General features: G+C 42.1%; 3 protein-coding genes across 4 annotated transcripts in view; 2 read left to right on the top strand and 1 right to left on the bottom strand.

Annotated features, from left to right (window-relative positions):
• The first annotated feature begins 125 nt into the window (after nt 1-125).
• Nucleotides 126-2,797, top strand: LOC117143587 (dnaJ homolog subfamily C member 3). Its single transcript, XM_033308334.1, has 3 exons — nt 126-642; nt 705-818; nt 1,207-2,797. Exons 1-3 carry the CDS (start codon nt 546-548, stop codon nt 2,490-2,492), a joined length of 1,497 nt encoding a protein of 498 aa, XP_033164225.1. The 5' UTR covers nt 126-545; the 3' UTR covers nt 2,493-2,797.
• On the bottom strand, nt 2,680-4,224 carry LOC117143588 (LEM domain-containing protein Bocksbeutel). Its single transcript, XM_033308336.1, has 2 exons — nt 3,096-4,224; nt 2,680-2,995 (listed from the first exon to the last, which is right to left on the bottom strand). Exons 1-2 carry the CDS (start codon nt 4,134-4,136, stop codon nt 2,993-2,995), a joined length of 1,044 nt encoding a protein of 347 aa, XP_033164227.1. The 5' UTR covers nt 4,137-4,224; the 3' UTR covers nt 2,680-2,992.
• A 297-nt stretch (nt 4,225-4,521) lies between these two features.
• The window catches only part of LOC117143127, a 33,598-nt gene continuing 16,565 nt past the window's right edge, over nt 4,522-21,554 (top strand). For both annotated transcript variants that reach the window (XM_033307617.1, XM_033307616.1), the window contains exons 1-2: nt 4,522-5,409; nt 20,990-21,049. The gene's annotated coding sequence lies outside the window, so the exon portion shown is untranslated. The remainder of the gene's footprint in view (nt 5,410-20,989; nt 21,050-21,554) is intronic.

Genomic DNA, 21,554 nt, shown 5'->3' with positions numbered 1-21,554 from the left:
GAAATTTTCTTTAGAACAGGCTAGAAAACAGCCAAAAGCTACCAGCACCGCCGTCGCCCACATCCGATAGTTGCGACTCGTGACTGCGTGAACAATCGGTGACTTATTACCTGCGGCCAAAATTCGCCCATCTCTAGAGAACGTGAACACGTCAGTTTTTAGTTTATAATATTTATAAGCGAAAAGTTCAGTACACAGCGGTCGCGATTCCGAACTAGAAGTGGCTGAAATGCCCACAGGGAGTACCAGCTAAACTCCATAACACACAGACGACCAAAACAATCAGCTGACCAAGTCAGAAATTACCGAATAATCATCGCAGACGGCGCCGCAAGTTTACCAAAAACGGACGCAAAATCCATAACAGCGAGCTGAAAATAAAGCCGCCAGTGAAAGTAGATGTACAGGAGGGGAAGCGGTGCGACCGTAGAGATTAGCAGCTGCCACGCCAAGCAGATTCGACGTGCGTGTCGATTGGGAATCAACTCCAAATCACGCCCACACTGGTTTTTTGCGGGGGCATCTAAGTACACGTAGCCATCGTCATGGCCTTGCCATTGAGTGACCTGCTCATGATCGGCGGCGGCGAGAAGAAACTGGCCGCCTGCCTGGTGCTGCTCCTGCTGGAGCTCTTCCTGGAAGGTACGTACTTCAAATCCTTATCATCGAGTGCATCTGAATACACGTCATTGTTTCTCGCTCAGGCGCCGAGTCGACGGCCAGTCCGGCCGATATTGAGAACCATCTGGAGCTGGGCAAGGAGTTCCTCGCCCGCGGACAGCTGTCGGATGCACTGACGCACTACCATGCAGCTGTTGGTAAATATAACTGGCTTCTACACATGAAAGAATCTGAATATCCATGGCACTTTATTTATATTCGTTAATTCACGAGAATTTACATAACATTGTTTCAAAAATTGCCATTGAATTTAAATGAGTTAAAATATTTTATAAAGATTTTATTTATTTTTGATAAAGAAATCATAGAATCTTATGGTAAGCCATTTTTTTGCAAATGCCAAGGTCAACTCGGTAGTCATTTCCATATAGAAACGCAATGGATAAGCAAACTTGTATATTTTGTCTTGAATTTTATGATTAATTTAAATTGGTAAACTTTTGTTTAGGACTACATTCATTTGTGCAAGGATATTCCAGCCTTTCTATGTCCTCGTCATTGATTTAACCTTTATCATTTTCACAGAGGGCGATGCCAACAACTATCTGACGCTTTTCAAGCGCGGCACCGTCTATTTGGCGCTGGGCAAGACGCGCTTTGCCGTCCAGGACTTCAGCAGGGTGCTGGAACTGAAGCCAGACTTCACGGCCGCCCGCATCCAGCGGGGTGTTGTGCACATGAAGAGCGGAGAGTACGAGCAAGCGATCCAGGACTTTGATCAAGTGCTTCTAGAGGAACCCAACAACGGCTTGGTGCTGGAGCACTACTCCCGCTTGGCACCCGCCCAGGAGCAATGGGTCCTTGTGCAGCAGCTGATCCAGTACAGTGATCACCAAAACGCCATCCCCATGATCACACAGTTGCTAGAGATCTCGCCGTGGGCTGTGCCCTTTCGGCAGGCTCGCTCTGATGCCTACATTGCAATCAATGATCCACTGTCGGCCATTGCTGACTTGCGACAGGTGAACCGTCTTACCCAGGACAGCACTGAGGGTCACTACAAGATTGCCCAGCTGCTGTACACAATTGGCCACGCCACAAATGCCTTAAAAGAGATCCGCGAGTGCCTGAAGTTCGACCCGGAGCACAAGCTCTGCTTCCCCTTCTACAAGAAACTACGAAAGGTGGAAAAGCAGCTGGTGAACGCTGAGCAGGCGCGTGAGGAGAAGCAGTTTGCCGAGTGCATAGCCGCCGGTGAGGCAGTGCTGCGTAACGAGCCGGAGGAGACGATGATCCGGTACGAGGGGCACAAAGTGCTCTGCACTTGCTACACCGGCGACGAGCAGTTCGGCAAGGCTTTGCAGCAGTGCAAGGAGGCACTGGATATTATGAAGGATGCTCAGGTCTATTGTGATCGTGCTGACGCATTGCTGGGCACCGAGATGTACGACGATGCCATACACTCCTTCCAAGCAGCTCTCGACCTGGAGGAGAGCAACACCCGCGCGAAAGAAGGCATCCAGAGGGCGAAGAAGCTGCAGAAGCAGTCAGAACGCAGGGATTACTATAAGATATTAGGCGTTAAGCGCAGCGCCAGCAAACAGGAGATTGTGAAGGCCTACAGGAAGGCGGCGCAAAAATGGCATCCAGACAACTTCCGGGACGAGGAGAAGAAGGTGGCCGAGAAGAAGTTCATCGACATTGCCGCAGCCAAGGAGGTTCTCACGGATCCCGAGAAGCGTCGCCAGTTCGACAACGGCGAGGATCCGCTGGATCCTGAGAGCAATCAGCGTGGCGGCTTCCATGGCGAACATCCGTTTGGACACTTCCAGCACGGGTCGCCGTTCCAGTTCAAGTTCCACTTCAATTAGTCAGCCAGCAGCCATTTGCTTTGTGATGTCCTAGCCGCGATCCCCGATATCCTTCAACGATTTTACACTGTTTGTTTTGTTCATTTAAATGGCGTGTAAATAGTAGCATAAAGCATAAATAAACCCATGGTCCGTTGTCAGAGAGTACCACAAACACACACAAATCGCAACAAAACACACTGAGCACTTACATTTAATTAGTTTATTTAATACAATACAATAATTATAATGTAGTACATTTTTCTAATTATGTATAAAAAGAAACAATATGCGAGAACAAGCAATTAAAGACTTGGCAATTTGAATTGAATATTTGTTATTTTTGAAAATGTTTGGAATTGAAAGTAGTCTTAAGGTGCAAAGTCTGCATAAATATTCCTTCTCTGTAGTCTGTGGTTGAAATGCGTGGAGTAACCAAAGCCAAATGTTGTCCCGTGATATGAACGCTTCTCAGGCGTTGGGTGTCAATACCACGTACACCATGGTGGCCAGCATCACTATCACTACCAATATTATGTAGAATTTGAGATTATATTTTTGATCCAACGACACCGCCAGTGCACGGAACTGCGCCATGGGCGAAACCTGATCGTGGTGTCTTACCAGAGGTTTTCTAGCCAGCGGCGAGAAACGATTCTTTTGGAATTGGCTCCTGATGGGTACTTCCTCGACTTCGGACTCGCTCTCCGTGTCCATGGGTTCGCCTGCGTTGTCCGGCTGATCGTAGAACTGATTTAGTTTTGGATATAGAGTGTTTACTGCGGTGGTCGGCTGGAGCAGGCGACCACGGGCCAGATTGGATCCACTTACTGGAACACTCTGTCGCTGGCGAATGGGTGCTGGAGCTGGCGCTGGGCCACCAAAAGGCCTAGCGGATCCGCTGAAAGTGTTTCTTGGCGAAATGGGTGACAGTTTTGGATTGTATGCAGATGCCTCCTGGTAGCTGGTCGAGTTTAAATTGGTTTGGGTCAGCAGGGGACGCGAAAAACCCAAATCTGTTGGTCTGTACGTCGGGGATTCGATGCGTGGCTCGTATGTGGGAAGTGAGTGAAGAGTGGCGGCTGGCACATGGGGCCTTTCGTAGGTGTAGCTGCGTGGTATATCCTCCTGTTCGACCAGCGGCTGGTCAACTTCGCGTGTGTACGATGTGGTCAGAACTCCGGATTTGGTTAGAGAAACATAGCGTCTAGGCTGTTGGTCCTTGGAGTATTTAGTCCCCGGTGAGTCCACCATGTAGCAGCCATCGTCCTCCGACTGGGAGCTCATATCCGACACCGTGGTAGTAGTCTGCACAGATCTTCCCGAGATCGAGGTGTTGTCTAGTCCATAGGCGATTGTGCGACGACTTTGCTCGCTGATCTTGTTGCTGCTTGTGCGGCCTGCACTCTTGCCGGGCGTACGACGCACTGGCTCCGACGTGGGCGTCGTTACCTGGCTGCCGTGTACGGTCTCACGCCTCGGAATCGCTTTCTTACTTGCAGATTTGCTTTTGTTCAGCGGAACCCCGGTGATTACGGACTTCAGTCGGCGAATGATGACGCTGCGGGTGCTGTCCGTCACGGGAACACCGGGCAGGCCGTGCTCCAGGCACTTGGCCAGCAGCTCCTTGTTGCCCAACGTGTCTAAGTAAGCAAGGTCCGACATTATTTATCGTCGTGGTGAAACTCACAACACACAAAAATAGCAATGTCGTCACAATGGTTGCTGTTGTCTATTAGTGATGGAACGACAGCGATAGGATGTTCAACCTAAGAGAACGCCTATCGATTGCTGCTATCTAAACTAATATTGTTTGACAAACTATAGCTAGATTTCATAAACTGGATGAGCTGCGTATGAAAGTAAAAACATATTTTAACAGCAGGCAGAAGAACAACTTACTTGAAGAAAAACTTATGTCGATATTTTATGTGCAATCGGATAATCGCCTAATGTGCAGTGTTATAAAATGTCTAAAACGAAACATTCACAACAGTGCTGCCAGACTTGGTTGGATACGCTTTCTGTGGTTTATTGCAACCAACGCTCGACGGTCACTCAGTTAGTTTTATGAAAATCGAACGCGCAACAGGTGTTCAATCGCAAACAACACGCTCGAATTAAACGAATCGCCGCGCGGAAAGCGCTCGCCAAGCCAAAGAAAATTCCCAAGTCGCAGTGCGGAAAACTGAGGGGTTATAGCATCGCAGCATAAACAGCGGATTGTGGGAAAACAATCGTGAATCAGTTGCACCTGTTCGGCGCCCAACATTCCTGCACTTTTTGCTTTTCTGCGCCTGCGTGTGTGCCTTATTTCGTTTAGTATTTCCCCTTTTGTTTACCTCCATCGCGGGTGTTTTTAAAGTTTTTGGCATCGGTTTCGAGTAGCAAAGAAACATTCGACAATTTGCTGGCTGCAATTGCAGCATATTTTCCATTTAACCAAGCCAAGAGCAAGGGGAACAACAACAACAACGATGGCAGCAGTAGAAGCAGCAGCATAAACATAAACCAAAAAACCGGTTAAAGCGGACAAGAGCGAGAAAGGCGCCCCAAAAAAGAGCAAGCGGGACAAAAACAAACACATAAAACGTGAAAAACAACAACGAATCAAAGTAGATATAAATACTAAACGAAAAAATAATATCCTCGTATTTCGGTTGTTGTTTTTTTGTTGAGCGCAAACGGAAAATAAGTGCGTTTGTTCTTTGTTTAAACGTGTTGACATCGAGTTTTCCCCTGTAAAATTCCTTATCTTCCGATCGAATCGAAAGTGAACGAGTAATTGCCTTTCTGGTATTTGGTTTATTACATTTCGATATTGCTATTGCCCAAACTCAAACTCAAACTCTGCGCGTGACCTCCTTCTTATCGGCAGTCCAGTTCACCAGTCCACTGCAGCAGAAGAACTACCTGTTGCCGCAACAATTAACACCAGGTGAGCAATAAAACCAACCCTTTTTACACTTCTGCAGCTCAAAGTGCCCAATAGGACCACCGGGTATTCTTTGAATATTGTTTACGTTGCACTTACAGCAAATTCCAAGGAATGTAGTATCAAAGAGCATTTGAACAATTGTATTCATGAAGATATATATAAGAATTATAATTAAGAATTCCTGTAAAGGGTTTGTAATGAAAAAACTAACATTTTCAAACTAAATGTTAATATAGGTACATACATATTTGGTGTTATTTTTGGAGAGGCTTGTACATATGAATTTGCTGATTTCAAGTAGCTCTAAATGTTATTTATTGTTACCAATACAATTCTCATTCTATTTGACCGATCATTGCCTATATTTGGAATTGCATGATAGCCAAGTCACGTGAGAGGCCTTCCATCGATAAGCCAAATCACAATTGTTAACAAAAGATTAGTCGCATGCCCATGACATTAGGCAAGCCAAATTGGGGGAATTGGGGAATTCGCCACCGCAGTTCATTGACACAACCTTTGGCTGCTGTTTTCTGCTGCTTTGCTGTTGAACCCGCTCAACTTTCACTGGAAACGGCGGCTGGGCCAAAAGCGGCATAAATCAGCACGAAAACAACACACGCGACAAGAAAATGTTGTAAATGCCAAAATTGAAATGCAGTCGCAGGTTAATAAAATCAAATTTGTTGCCCGCTTTTGTTTTCTCGTTTTCATCGCTCGTTTTCCATTGCCATTTCCATTTCCATCTCCATTTCCATTTTGATTTAATTTAATTTTACTTATGTAATCCCTGGTTAATTTCCAAGCATCATTAAGCCGCGAAGAAAAAGTCTCTTTTGCGCCAGCAAACTGAAGCACACGAGCGAATGATTATGAGATAATCAGTAAATTGCACAAGACCAAATGAAGTCATGAGAGTTGAGTGGATTGCCGAGTGGGATTCAACTCGAATCGAATCGCATGGCATCGCATCGCATCGATGGAGCTCCAATTTGACACTAAATTGAATGAGATAACAGATTCGAAAATGATTTATCTCTATCAATGTGGCATACAAGACTGAGCAGCTCGACTCGGTTTTAGCCATTTTCATTTCTTGGAAGCCTTAGTTGTTTGAAAATTTCCCAATACCATTCCATACCAATTCCATTTGCAATCCCGAACCCATATGACTCATAGCCAAATGCATTTATTCATTCCAATCTTGCATCTACTTATTGCCAGAGCTCTAGACATGAAAAACAAAACCAAAAACTAAAAAACAAAAATTCCTCAATCATGAAGAAAACAAAATGCCAAATATTCCCACCAAAAAAGTTGATATATGCAGAAAATACAAAACAAGCGCCCAACAACAACAACAGCAACTTTTATGAACAGCAAAACTATGCGCATAAAAAAGTTATATAAAAAACACGTTCAGACTCCAAGCCGCTCGGTGCGAGCGAGATGGCGCTAGCAAGTGGGTTAGCCGCCTGCATGTGTGCGTGTTTTCGTATCTATGTGAGCCACGCTTCAATTGCAAATGCGCCCAGCAAGCGAACAAAGTAGAAAAACGTTAAAAAAAGCATTGACGCAGATACGCGCGCTGTGTTTGCCGTTGTTGTAATTGTAAATTCTACAGGTTTCTTACTTGGTATTTGTTTGTTTGTTTCTTTGTCCGTGCGCCAGTGTGTGTGTGTGTGTGTTTTAGCCGTTGTTGCCTTAATGGCAGCAAAAGCAACAACAACAACAACAACAACAAGATCGCTCTGCAATTTTACGCCAAAGCTAAAAAGGCGAGCGATCGAGCAAAAATCGAAGCGATCGAAAGGCACAGCAAGAAAAGTTGCTATATATTGACCAAAAGCCAGATTTAAATCAATAAAAAATTTTGAAAATTTAATTTTCTACCTATTTAAAAAGATACTTTCTCGAAGGAAAACAAGATGTATTTCAAAGATATGAAAATGTGAAACACAATTCATGCTTAAATGCTACAAATATTTTCTTTCCGTGCAGCTCTCAATGAAAAGGATGAAAAGGGGGCGGCGATTTAAAAGGGGAGGGGGGGGGGCAGTGGGGTGACAAGGGAGTCAGCTCCATTCGTAGGCAAACCGGGCCAGTTGTCCAGCACTGTGGGCCGAAAGGCGAAACTATCTTAGGAGTTAACCCCTGGCGATAGCCGCTCATTTAAGGCATTTCCTGAAGTGTTCTCACCTTGAAAGATATGGTATTAGATTTGTGTTTCAAACAAAGCAGCGGGCAAATGTTAGAAACCAAGAAAAACAGACTAAACTACAAGCTATTAAGCTTGAATTGCTAGAAATAATATTAATTGGCATGTCTGTACATTTGTGTCTTATAATGTATAAAAAAAAATGTTTAGTTTCTGTTGTAATATTAAGTTAGTTACCCAGTTTTATTTAGACCCTATATCCACTGTGCCCGTGTTTATGCCCCAACAAAAGCAACGTTGCAAGCAGGGGCGAGTTGTAGTGCTGGACTCGAACCCCGCCCCCTGGATCGGCCCAAAAGTAGCCACCAAATATTCGTCTTAACTTGGCCAACAGCTTGGCCAACTTGCCGTTCGCCTCAGCTTGTTTCGCTTTGTATCGGTTCGTATCGGTTTTGGATCGGATCGGTTTTTGTTTTGCCAGTGTGTTTGCACTCGTATTCGTAATTGTTTCATGAAACTGGCCAACTTCGACTGGCGAGGGTGGCGGTAGATCCCAGGGGTATGGCCAATAAGGGGGGGTAGTACGACTACGGTTAAGAAAAAACAAAAAAACAGGTGCGCAGTGCGCAAGCGCGCGCGCATTTTTGGTTTTGCTTACTGGTTTTTTCGGTGGCTTCGATTTGGGGCCAACTGTTTTGCGCTTTTAATTATGGTTTATGTGTCGCTTACGAACACCGATCGCTAAACCGTCGATCGCCGATCGGCATACACTTATCCCATAAGCTGTACACATACCCATATAGATATATAGCTATATAGCTATATAGATATAGTTATATGTCCAGAGCCACGGCACAAGGTTGCCGCCAAGTGACACGAGTGGAGGAGACATGTGGGGCCATTGAGGTTACTGCTGGCTACTTGGATACTTGGCCACTTGGATACCTGGCCACTTGGCTACTGCTAATTGTGTATTGCCTTCTGGGCGGATCGCCATGGAATTGGCTTGAGGCGGGAGCCATTGGCCAAAGTTATTGGAGTGGAAAGCCCCGATTCGAAGGTGAAGTCGCTGGCTTTCCCCTCTCGAAAAATCAGGCTAGAAATTCCTGACCAGGTAGGTGATTTTATCAGATAAGGGGCGTTTTGCCTTGCTTTCGAGTATGAACGGCCCTGGAAATTCCTACTTCGATAAGTTTTTATTGGCCTTTCCTAGGAAGACTTGCTTGGAAAAACCTCTGAAATCATAACCATAAGGGAATATTCGCACCTCGAAGAGTGTATTCCTTGAAGTATGGCTCTTTTACAATCCTTCGTAATTTGAGATATTTCCAGAGTGCGGCGTAATTAGAAACCTAATGCCAAATGTTTCATATCAGTACGTAGATTAATTCGATAGCTCGGTATTTGGATTAGAATCAATTAGCCTTCGAGTTGCAGACGAGGGTCTTTCATGGATTGATATATTTGTTTTGGCTGCCTTGGAGTATGTACCTTCTTATCAGCTCTTGTTACTCATTCTAATTTTGGTGTAAGTGAATCAAAGTGGCTGGTGAATCATGCACGAAACGCTGTAATAAAATCAGTTTTAATACCTGTCCGCTTATCTGCTGCTGGGCAGCTGCCTGAACTGCCTGAAAGGTAAACAATGTCGGGAGACACATGTATCTGAGCACTATCTGGTGACCCAATTTGAGTCATCAGATACATGGGCACGACAATTGCATCCCGGCGAATGGCGGGCTAAAGTCAAGGCATCGCGGTGCATAAGTCACACGGTGTCTTAATAAATATTAGATTGCGGCAATCGCGCAGCTACAAATGTATCTGGGCAAAAAGCGAGATTGTATCTCGAGTCGAGTTACGAGCGCACGCGTGTTTCTTGCGCCTTTGTGTTTTGTTTACACTCGATTGCAAGTGCAATTTGTATCTGGCGGATACATTCCATGCCACACACATGTGCTTTGCATATAAAAGGCCCGCTCAAATGGCCAACTTGGCTTAACTGTAACTGGCAGTGATGACATTTCGTATCTGCTAGATACGCAGCTACACAGCTATCTGGCGGATAGCTGAAGCGTAAATGCAATGCACGCACGCTAGCAGCAAAAACAAATACGACAAATAACCCTCTGGCCTTATTAATATTTATCAATTTGTTATTTAACTGGCTTCGATCTCTTTGTCCGCTGGCTGAGGCAACTTTTTGCCTCTCAATTTGCATAAAGCGCGATAAAAGATACGCTTGTTTTTACGTTTTTATAAGCCGACTTGTTTTTGAACTGGCGTCCAGTTTTTTTGCTGCGTTGCTGTTCAATTGCCAATTTGACCTTATTAAGTATGATTTGTACAAATACCTTGCGTGCGTCTTAATTAATTGATTTGTTTTAAGCTGAAATTCCGCCGCTTTAACCCATAAATATTTAATTGTATTTTCTAGGTCTTGCCATTAATTCATCGGAATTTTCAGAACCGTGCCAAAGCATTTAAACCTGTTAAGTTGTGACAAATTCAACTGACTTTTATAGAACCCTAGGCTAGTGGCTAGAATTAAGTGAAAATCACACGAGACAGCTGAGTTTCTATCGAAAAAAAACCAGCAGCTGGCAGCTGTGCTAAAATCCGAGTTGCCCTAGAGCAAGATAAAATGACCAATGTGTTGGAAATATTTTGCATTATGTAGCGTACGACTTTGCCGATAATTTGGCAACGATAGAGCCTCGATTTGGGCCAACTATCCATTAGCCAAATAGCACGTGCAGTCCAATCCAAAGTGTTACTATGCCATAAAAGCGAAACTCCTTTTTATAAACTGAAATGGATCTCTCTTAGCAACTTGTTAATATACCATTTCATCTGACGGCGTATTATCAAAGCGGATGTGCGTGTCTGGGATTAAATGATAAGCCAAAAAGTGCGATAAGTTTGCAGCAAATGAGCCGAATATTAAATACTGCTAACTATGTCAAAATAACATGTCAAAAATTGGTCAAAATCAAATACACTCAAGCACTTGAAGAATGAGTAATTAAACTGAACAAAAAAGCAAAAGCAACTTTCATATAAGATGTTGCAAATGCATATACATTGTATAACAAATGCAGCCAAACAAATCTTTTCAAATAGGTTTTAGATAAGGCTGGATAATAATTTTGTTTTTAATTTTCTCCCTTGACTTCCTGTCCGGATTTTGTATCTTTCGTCGGCGTTTTCACTGCACAGAGGAAGCGGTTGGCCAGCTTTATTACGCACAATTATTCTCTGCATACCCAGCATTATGGGGAAAATGATGGAAAAGAAAAGCCATTCCCAGCAATTTGTCATTGTTTGATTTTCTCTGCACTTGCTATAATTTTTTTTTTTTGTTTATGTTTTATTATTTTCACTATTTGGGGTTGGCAGCGCTACAATTTCGGAACTGGAGGAGCTGCTGGCTCCCAAACAATTTGAGCATTTGATTGCTTTATTTCACTTTACAACGCAAATTGCTGGCTTTGTCTACGGCAGCATGGCCTGTGATACTTCCTGCCTGCCACGGCTAATTATGAACAATCAGAGATCGGAGATCGGAGAAGACAAGACGGGGATCTCGGGATGTTGCTGCTGCTGCAGTGTGTTGCACTTAGTTGCATGATTACATTTAATGGGCAACGCCAAAACATAATCATTTCGATTAAATAATCAGCTACTGAAGCAAACCAGAGTCGGCGGCAACCACTCTTCGCACATTTGCACCGAACAACAGTCACTGCGGTGAGTTGAACGCCACAGCACTGAGAAAAATTGGATTAGCTTAAAGCCAGAATGGCAAATAATAAACGAGTAACATGACGATATCAGCTTGTATGTAATAATTCCACACAGATGATTTTGGGTTTGATTTTGCTGGCAAAGCATGCTTGCAAAGCACAGTTTCCCCTATGAAATAGTAGTAATATAACATAAACTACAGATGATTTTTTGTCAGTGCAGCGCAAGGAGCCCGCCTTGTTTGTAATTATGAAAGTTTTTCTCTTTTCGTGTTTTCCTCTCTTCCCGAACCGTTGAACGTTATGAACTCATTTGTGGAAAAGTCAGCTCTCAGCTCTGACTCAGACTCAAGCTAGGACTCGGATCGCATCGTATCGCATTGGATCGGACCCAATTCATTCATAGCCACAAGCTATAGTTGCTACATATAGTGTGGCAACTGCTATCGGAAGTGTTGCTGCAAGTTGCTGCCGCGGTGAAATGTTGTTGACCACAAAAGTGGCTTGAACCTGAAAACGCCTTGCAATGTGATACAAAAATGCTTTTGCTTTGCTGCGCAGCACAAGCAAAGCGAGACTAGTTTTACACCAATTTCCGGCGCTGCAAAGGTTAAAGACATTGGCTCTATATACAAAAGGGAATTTTTTCTATAGCCTTAATCGCGCTTTAATGTGGCAATTGCCGTTTGATGTTGCTCTAATTGAAAATGGAAAAAGCCGGGAAGAGTTATGGCCAAGATCAAGTGGAAAATTATGGAAGACGTTGAGTGAGCAGTAAGATAGATTTGTGAGATTTACGTGGAATTCCTGAAATATTTGTAGCCCAAATATAAATCTCAGCTGGTTTAAGCCTTTTTCATTGGTTTCTAAGCAGACAGCGAATAAACACACAGAGTGAACATTTTTTTCACTTGTTTGTGCGAGGTTTTTTTTTTTGGTTTAGATGTTATTATTTTTTTTTTTGGGGTAATGTTTTTTATCGGTCTGTGCGGGTGTTCTGTTTATTTTTTACTGCAGGTTTTTTGTGGGTTAGCAAGGCGAAACCTTGAACAAGTCTGTCAATCATTTTTTTTTTGCTGCACATGCGAGTATTTAATTTTTTATTTATGGCACGCAATTTGTTTGGTTTTGGCTAATGTTTGAGAATTTTTATTGCCAGCGAAGATAAATCAAGTTGGCAAATGAATTCCGTTTCATATTCGTGTCTGTTTTTTGCCAGATTGGCAGTAAAGCATAAAGGTAAAACACACTGACTTTGCCTTTGGACCACTTTTAAGCCATTAGCTTTGAGTTGTGCAACTACCAAAACTATGAGAAAGTTAACAAGCCTTTCGAATGAACTCTTGCTTATGCATTTATCAATTGGCTCAAGGTCCCGAGTATTTTTTTTTTTTTTGGGGCCTCGGTAAACGTTTTTGCATCTCGCCAAACATAATTCGATTAACCTGTTTTTGTCTACGTTTACCTTTTATTCAGTTGGCTGGGTGCGACATTTTGATTGATTTAAGGTGCTTGAAAAACGAAGAAGCCGCAAAATGTTTTTAGCCATGATTGCGCTGATTACGTGACTCTGTCAATTGATTTGTGCGCCAAAAAAAATGGAAAGAAAAACAAAACTTGGGCCCAAAACTCTTGGCCCATATGAATGAAACGCGGCCCAAAGCCGCCAAAAGCGTTTTGGTTAGTTCGTGAGTCGGCTAAATAAAAACAAAAAAAAAACACTCATCGTGGCTAATTTTTCATGAAGGTTTTTCAATTGTTTGCTGCCTGCTGCCGTTTTAGCCGGCCAAAGGCCTCAATTTGCTGTATGTGCATTGAATTTGTAATTTAACATTTTTCTAGTGGCCATTTTGGATTTGGATTTTGCTGGTTTTCTTTCTAATAATTTATTTTATTAAGAGAAAAATACAATAAAATGATGCAGAGATGCCAATTTGGTATAATTACAATAAAATAAAACAATAAATATCTTAAATAGCTCTTCAGAGCTTCTGAAAACCTGTCCAGACTTTATAAGTTCCCACCTTTCTATTGTTGCCCAAGTCCAGCCAGCAAAAAGATAAAAGAACCTGAACATATCCAAAGATTATGCGGCATATAAATATTAATAAATAATGTCCGAATATATTAGAATGGCTTACAACGCGTGAAAGAAGAAGTTAGCGAATTGCGCAATAGCTAAAAACAATTCAAGTGGCAACTTGACGGGCATTAACTGAAATTGCTTAAACAATTACTGGAAATGTATTTAAAGACTTGAAAGCGTAATTACCGAACAAACTATGAAATTGCCCCTATCTTCAGCCTGATAAAGTCACTGCCCGTGCGCTGAATTAGTTGAGAGCCGACTTGTTTGCACAGAGGGGGGTTAAAAGTACGGAATAAACAAGTATATATAGATATATAAAAATCAGTTCAGGTCTATAAAGTTAAATAATAAAGATATGACGTATTTGTAGAATGATCGTTTTGCTTGCAGAGCATTTGTATTTATTTAATTTACTTTTGATTGCAGACATTGTTTACTTGGCCCAAATGCAGTCTATAACCATATTGTAAAATTATTAATATTTGTGAATTTAGCACAGATGCAAGTGAGACATATTATATATTATATGCACCCAACTTTTCCCATCATCGCACCCCCTGCAAACTACGCCCCTGTCACTCGTGAGCTATATCAGTTATATATATCTGATCACGCACTTAACATATGATGGCTGATAAAAACACTGAGAAGTCGTGGATGAGGGAAAAGCGTCGTGTCCTAGCATTTAATTGGATTTCTGTTATAGCCATTGTCAGTTGTCCAAGGCAATTAGAGCTCGAGCGATAGATATTGACTATTTTTAGCGACATTTTCGCATAAAGTCGACAATTTAGGGCTTCGTGCGAATCTCAATCACGCCTTAAATGATTACTCTATGCTATTTTTGGATCCTCAAGTGGATCATATGTACATATCACAGAAATCTAGAGAGTCATAAAATAATTCATTCGAAGGGGGGCACTCGTTGAAGCGTAAACTGCGGTGGTTGGTTAGCTGGCTGAAAACAATTGATTTCAATTTTAATTAACAGCCCCATATTGTGGCCACGCCCACCGCCCCTTCGCTTTTAATTGGCACTTGGTCTTTGGTGGTCGAGGTTCGCTGAATCTTAACCCCTTCGAAGACGACGAAGGCAGCCAATGGCACAAATTAATGAATGAAATTACAATGGAAGGGAGGGGGCAGTGTTTTTGGCTAATTACTATATGTACAGCATCGAAGGGGGTGGGGGGGTCAAGCCTGGCTAACTAACATTTTTCCTAACAAAACATATATTTAACGCATGTTGTTTATTCAAAATCAGTAGTACTATAATGTATTTGACTGTCTTTTTTGCTAGAACATCATAGATTTGAATATTTTATGTTTTATTAGCTTCAAAGTTCCATGGAATTTCCTGACTCATGTCTGCTTATTCATTCCCAAACTTAAGTTAATTTACTTTCTGGCTTTCCTGCTTCCAGTTACATATGTTATGTACATACATATTACATATGTTACATACATATACAGTATGTCAAGAAACTGTTTACACACTGTGTAATAAGTTGAATATTTCACAGTGTGAAAGAATAAGTTGAATATTTCACAGTGTGTAAACAGTTTCTTGACATACTGTACATGGCTGCAGTTTATCTATTAGATATCCATTCATTCATAGAACGCCTACACATTTGTTCACCCAGTTGTTTTTCAACTTCCACAGCCGCCCACCCACTTGATATTTCTGCTATTCGTTTACTTTTCATTACATCTGTGGATTCTGTTTTTTTGCTTTGTATTTCAGTATGTTTCTTTTGTTTTTTTCTCTCTCGTCATCGTTGCCACTTAAACTTGACCTTTATTTCCATTTATTGCTTATTACTGCACATTGCCTTAGTATTCCCATTGTGTTTGTAGATGATCCAGTTGTGGCTGGTTCTCGTCGCCAAAGTTCCTCAATGGGCGCCACCCACTTGCACTTTGCATGGCTTTCAACTCGAATGGTGACAATGGGTTTTCAGCGGTTACATAACCATTAAAGTATCACCAGATAAGCAGATATGATATAGTATTCCCTTAGCCAAAGTTCCATCGCTTTAGTTGCACTGGAAGAAAACAATTCTCTGCTCATTCGATTGATGAAACCCACATGGCGATGTACGATGTATTTTGGAAAACAGGTGGCCGCGATGTATCTGTATCTGTATCTGCATCCGTATCTGTATCTGTATCTACATATCTGCCATTGCAGCATGTTCTGCTTTCTTCTGGCAATTTCCACACATAATTGTTGCGCAAACACAGACTAACTGACTGAAATGCGAAGAAAAGTCAGCTATTACTGAATATTAGCATGTCTGTTTCGGTGTTGTTTTCCCTCAGTTAGCACTCATTAAATATGCAGTGGCATATGAAATTGCGCATAAATCAGAGACTTGGCTTTTGCTTTCCTCTGATATATGATAGCTGGATGATATATGAGTGGGCTATTAGTTTTAGTTCTTTAATGATTCATCTGGGAGTGCTGGCTTTGAGTGCTGCTGGGAAATTGATTGTCTCGATGCTAATAAAAAGTGGAATCGATGAAGTCCGACTCTTTGTTGGAACGAAAAGGCAGAGGAGCAGACAACAGATGAGGCGTCTTAGAACATGGACAATGGAAACATTCCATAAAAATTCCTAAATACGGCTTAAACTTAACGTTTGCTTTTCCCCCACTCTTAGTTCTTTTTTGTTTCCTAACTAAGCGTTAAAACATTATAAATACCAGTTGTTTTTTGGTGCCCAGACGGCGGAGGAGTTCTATAATCTGGGAAACCAGTTTTCGGATACCGAAAATTAACACGATGGCTGCGGGGATTTGGATTTGGAAACGAAAAACTTGCATTCTTTGATCGGATGGAAAACTGAGGACTGAAAACTGAAGACTGAACACTGAAAAGCCGATAGAGAGATGAGATGCATGTGCTTGGGACTGGTTTTCCTCTGCGGTCGGCCTTTCGCACCTTTGATGTTGGTTTTTTAATGCCCTGGAAAAAGGGGGTTGTCCATCCAATAAGGTCTATGAGAATTTGATTTCATATAATCGAATTCATGGAATTTTTTAACCCAACTTTTGGGCGCGGCCTGGCCCGGCGAATGATCAATCAAGTGCAGCATCAGTGGAGGCAGATGAATACCTAATGAGTGTGGCTACGACTACGACAAAACACACCCAGACGTGAATACATACATATATGAATACCCACATTCGTAGACCCAAACTGGTTTAATTGATTCAAATGAAGACGACGTCGGCGGAGACGGCGACTCTTGAATGACGTTTGTCCGGCTTTGGCTTTGCCTCATTCCCTTTGTTGCCTTTTATACGGATTTCAATAATACTCGTATGTAAATCGAACTCCCCCCTTTCCCCCTTCGGTAGCAGTCATCCCCAGATAGAAAAACGTCAAAATAGAAAACTTGCAAATCACATGCAACAATTGATGTCGATTGTTGCCGCTGCCGCTGGCGTGTCATGCAACGTTTTGTGCTCGCCCTTTTGTGGCTGCACTCGTGCACTTTGTTTGTGTTTGTGTTTATAATTGTCTCAGGTGCAACAGCACCGCTTCCCCGAACCCCTCGAATAATCCCCCCACCACCACCCTCATGTTTGCTGATCACTTGTCAGTCAGGGGCGTTCGGTGCCCCCGTCACATTGAACCCAGCACTACTCACCTTTTGGTTGCACTCACACAAAGGGTATTCATCTGATCGAATTCCAAGCGCACGAATCTTGTGAATTGAATAATAGATGTTAGTTTATTAACAAATATATTACATGGAATTGTTGCAGGTCACTATTTGGTTTGTAAAGATTAATAAAGTGCATCCAGCATTTTATTCTCTATTTACAACAGTTTGATCTAATGATCATTACACGGTTAATCAAACTGGTTCTATTGCGGATAATTGCAATTAATTATGAAGTTGGAATCGTTAATGTAAATGAGCCATTTACGTGTTCTGAAAACCTTTTGATTTGCAGTGTTATCTAGGAAAAAAGCAAGTACTGTCAATAAACATTAATAGGCAAACTATTTTTTGTTAGCAATTAAAATTGCTATGATTGGGTTCACTTGTTGTTTGAGTTTTCGTTTGTTTTAAAAACTAAATTATTAGAAAATCTGTACAATGAGTGAGGGCATTAAGAAATCAGCTTATTGTTCGCATTCTGTCGCTTAATTCTGTGGTCAAAGTTGACTGACAGTTCCCATGTGAATGTCAATTGTGTGCCCTTCTGACTTTCAGTTGTTTTCCATTCAATTATTAAAATTAGCCCTGCTCTCGCTAATTGCTGAAAGATGCAATTAAAGCTGCTCAGACCAAGTCCGAGACAGATGTAGAGATAATAGTAATATATAGTAGTGAGCAATCGATGGTGGGTTCACCACGCACACACACTCACCCAGAAGAGACTATCTTTTGTCTAGAAATCTGAGAGCAGGTAGCTAGATATGTCTAGGGTTTGTGCGCCATTAAGATATTAACAAACCACCCTCACAATTCGACGGACGGAAGTCGGTGCGGTCATAAATACCTAATCTTTATGGGCAGTGGGAATCAAAGAACTTGACTTGTTTATGCCTCCCGACCAAACCCCGATTCCCGATTCCAGATCCCCGATCACCACCACTAACACTAATTACTTGTCTCGGTCGGCTGGGGCTCAACAAGCCAGACATTCCTTAGCCCAAGATCAGGATAAGATGCGTGCAAATGCCTCGAAGTCCTGTCCAAAGGCATTCAAATGCAAAAGGTAGAGCAGTCAGGCAGCCGAGGAGCCACTAAATAAAATCATTAAAAATAATGAACGCACTTCCGTTGCAATTGTCGGGGTCTTAGAACTTTACACAACATTAAAATGAAACAGCCAGCCAAGGGGAGAAACCACAACATCGGCGCATACAGTGAAAGAAAATAGGGTGGGGTTTTGGGAAGGATTGGTAAGATCTTGATTTTAAGGTGATCATGCTACAAAGCAACTCAAAGGTGTTGTTACCCACAAAACACAAGACACATATCTTACTGTTTTAGGTACAGATAGGATCAGTATTCTGATAATATTATTATTTTTTGTGTGTAGGGAAATATTCTCGTTGCTGGCCGCACAAATTAAAAGGTAGAAATGTTCCCTCCCCGAAACTCAGAGCACAAGTTGTTGTCGAACTCGTTGTTGGTTGTTGGGTTGTTCGGTTGTTCGGTTGTTGGGTTGTTCGACTGTCGTGAGTGGCCCGGCAATTGCAATTACATATGTAAGATTGTTCGCAGATGCCGCCGAGGCCCAAAAGGAAAACGATGTGGGGGCATCGTGGAATGGAATGGAACGGAAATAAAACTCACTCCCCATCTCAGTGGCCGTAAAAACAAAGGCCGTGCTGGTTACCACTTGATTGTGGGGGCTGGACGACACATATAAATTATCAACGACGCAGCCCCCGACCTAAGCACAAATCCCAACCCATTGGAGCCAGCTAAAGCCGGGGTTCTGGGTCTCTAGTTATGCATAGATACAGATACAAAGATACAGATACAGAATCGGAATCATGAAGGTTGCTGCCTCAGAATGGGCACGACTACAGGTACAGCCTACGCCAAGTGGAGCTCATCGTTTATGCAATTGGTTTATGGGCCAGATATTTTATACTTTATTGCAATCGATGGGGACGAGTTGGGGCTTGAGGTGCAAGGAAAGTGCGAAACTGGAACACCTACCTAGTGGAGCGTGAAACCATTAGCTTTTCAGCTAAAAGATTGGAGGCAAAAAGCAGTACAGCTGAAAGTATCTAGTTGCCTTAAAATTTTCAAATATTATTGATAGGTTTTTAACAGAAATCTAAAACACTTTTCGGTATCAATTCCTAAAAGTAAACATTGCATTTAACTTTTCGACAGCTGTTTGTTTGGAATCTGAACCCATGTAAATAAATAAATGCATTTCAATGGAAAATCAGGTGTGACGATTTCCAAAGGTCAAGCCGCGATCATTACTCAAAAAAATCATTATTACTTTTCAGGGAAGTTATTTGTTTACAATAATAATAATAATAACTTGTAAATTTACGAATATTAAAGGTCAAACTTTAATCAATCTTTGCATAGCCTTTCAATGGTCATAAACAACTAGGCAAACACCATCGCTCACTCAATATTCTTGGCCATAAAATGATTGATGAAGGTATCGGCTAAATTCTAGGTGAACCAATATGATAATTGATTGTAAAATTTAAATTTAATGCTCGATTCAGCTTTTGAAACCTGCTGAGTTGGATTGCATTTGCCAGACTAACAGTCGAATCACCGCAGGGGGAATAGCAAGTCTGGTGTGATACCACGTCCAAATTGATTTACCATTCTGGGGTGCCATCATTATATCTGACCCAATTGCTCGCGGGGAAGTGTGACACATTTCTGGTGGCAAAGATCAATTTGGTTTGGCCAGTGGAAATGGACCACAACGTCGCCGGTTCCGTCGCATTGGCTTCGCTGCTGAAAGTTAACTGGGAATCGGGGAATTGGAATACGAAATGGAAGTAGAAATAGAAATAGGTATGGGTTAGTTGTTCATCTGTCTGTTTGTTTACCCAACTGTTGAAACAGTGGCAAAGTGCGGAATCATGTTGCCGCATTGTTTGGTCGCGCATTTCTAGTTTGTTTTCCTTTTCTTAATTTTTTAGTGAATTTTTTTTTTTGTGTGTGATCATTTTGCTTTATTAGCCCGTACTCTCTTCTCGGCTATTTACCCAATGACAACAGTTTTGGATGGCGCTTGGCCAAAAGACAAAAACAAGGTCACAACCAGAACTTTCCAAAACAAAACAGCTACAAAAAATAAAATAAAAAACGAAAAAACGAAAAATACCAGAGGAGATACGCCGCCGAATCGGCTGGAGAACAAACAATTAGTCAGGGAGGGGCACTCGCAATTTGTATCTGTAACCGGGAGATATTCGCGCCTTTTCACACTACCTCTTCTTCTTCTTCTTCGTCTTCTGGGCTAACGTCAGCGTTAACCCGTTTGCCAAGCCAATTACCCCGCCCCATAACCCAGCATGAATATCGCTTAAGACAGAATAAAAGTGCCTCGACAATTGCTTGATTCATGACTAAAGCTTGTTGGGCGAAAGAGGAAAGCGACGAAACAGCACAGCCTACATAAAGTATCTCTCAGTACATTGTATCTTAGTATCAGTATCTCTGCATCTTGTATCTCGAACTGTGGCTATGTGACGCATCTGGTGGGTTCCCAGTGGAGGAACTGCAGCTCGGAGCTGCCTCTTGATTGCTCTTGATTGGCCTTTGTTTTGCTTTGTTTTCCAAACGTTGTGCAAGTTTTGATTTCGAATCGACTCGCCTCGCGTTTTGATTTGATTCGATTTCGACGAGAGTGTTTATTTTCATTTTCAATAAATCGCTCTATAATTGCACTCCGGGGGGGAGGGAGGTATTACTAAACCCCGCGATGTGAAAGCTGCCGTCAAATTATCTCATTTCACGAGGCGTGTGAAAAGCGCTTGTGATCTTCGCATTTCCAAATTGATATATCTTTTGTGTTTTCTTGAAATATTTCCTTTTCATCATTTCTTTCGTTCATCTCTCTTGCAGGTCCCATTCCGCGAAACACACCTAAAAAGAAGGCTCTTCAAGATTTGTGGATATTTTCAGGTATGTATGTGCCATAAACATATTTTCATATCAAATTCCGAAAAAACTCTAACGGGGAGAGTCTCTAACAGCAAGTGTGGATCACCCATGACTTACATATGTACATATGCTGTTTAGTTTAGTCCACGTCCCACTCGACTGCAGCTAAGTGGTTCGAACACACTATTCATAACTCGGGTGCCATTAAGCTGGAGGCACGCAAACTTTCGCACGGCTCACTGCTCGCATTGAGAACCTTAAATATGGGTCAATTACTCATAGAGTGTGTGCGGGGAAAAACAAATTTCTTACATAACTCTCGACGTACTACCATTTAGTGACCGTTAGGCAATGCAGACTGCAAGCTATAGGGTATGCGATATGTTAGGAGTTCAATAAGTGTAACAAACTAGTTTCAGGCTTATTCAATAAAGATACATAAATGAGCTATTTGTTTCGGAATTGTTATATCCACCATCATAATTCATTTAAACATAGATACTGGGTAGCCATTAGTCTGTACTTA

Source organism: Drosophila mauritiana, chromosome 3R (assembly GCF_004382145.1).
Source record: "Drosophila mauritiana strain mau12 chromosome 3R, ASM438214v1, whole genome shotgun sequence".
NCBI classification, from domain to species: domain Eukaryota; kingdom Metazoa; phylum Arthropoda; class Insecta; order Diptera; family Drosophilidae; genus Drosophila; species Drosophila mauritiana.
This window is presented reverse-complemented; position numbering and strand designations above follow the sequence as displayed.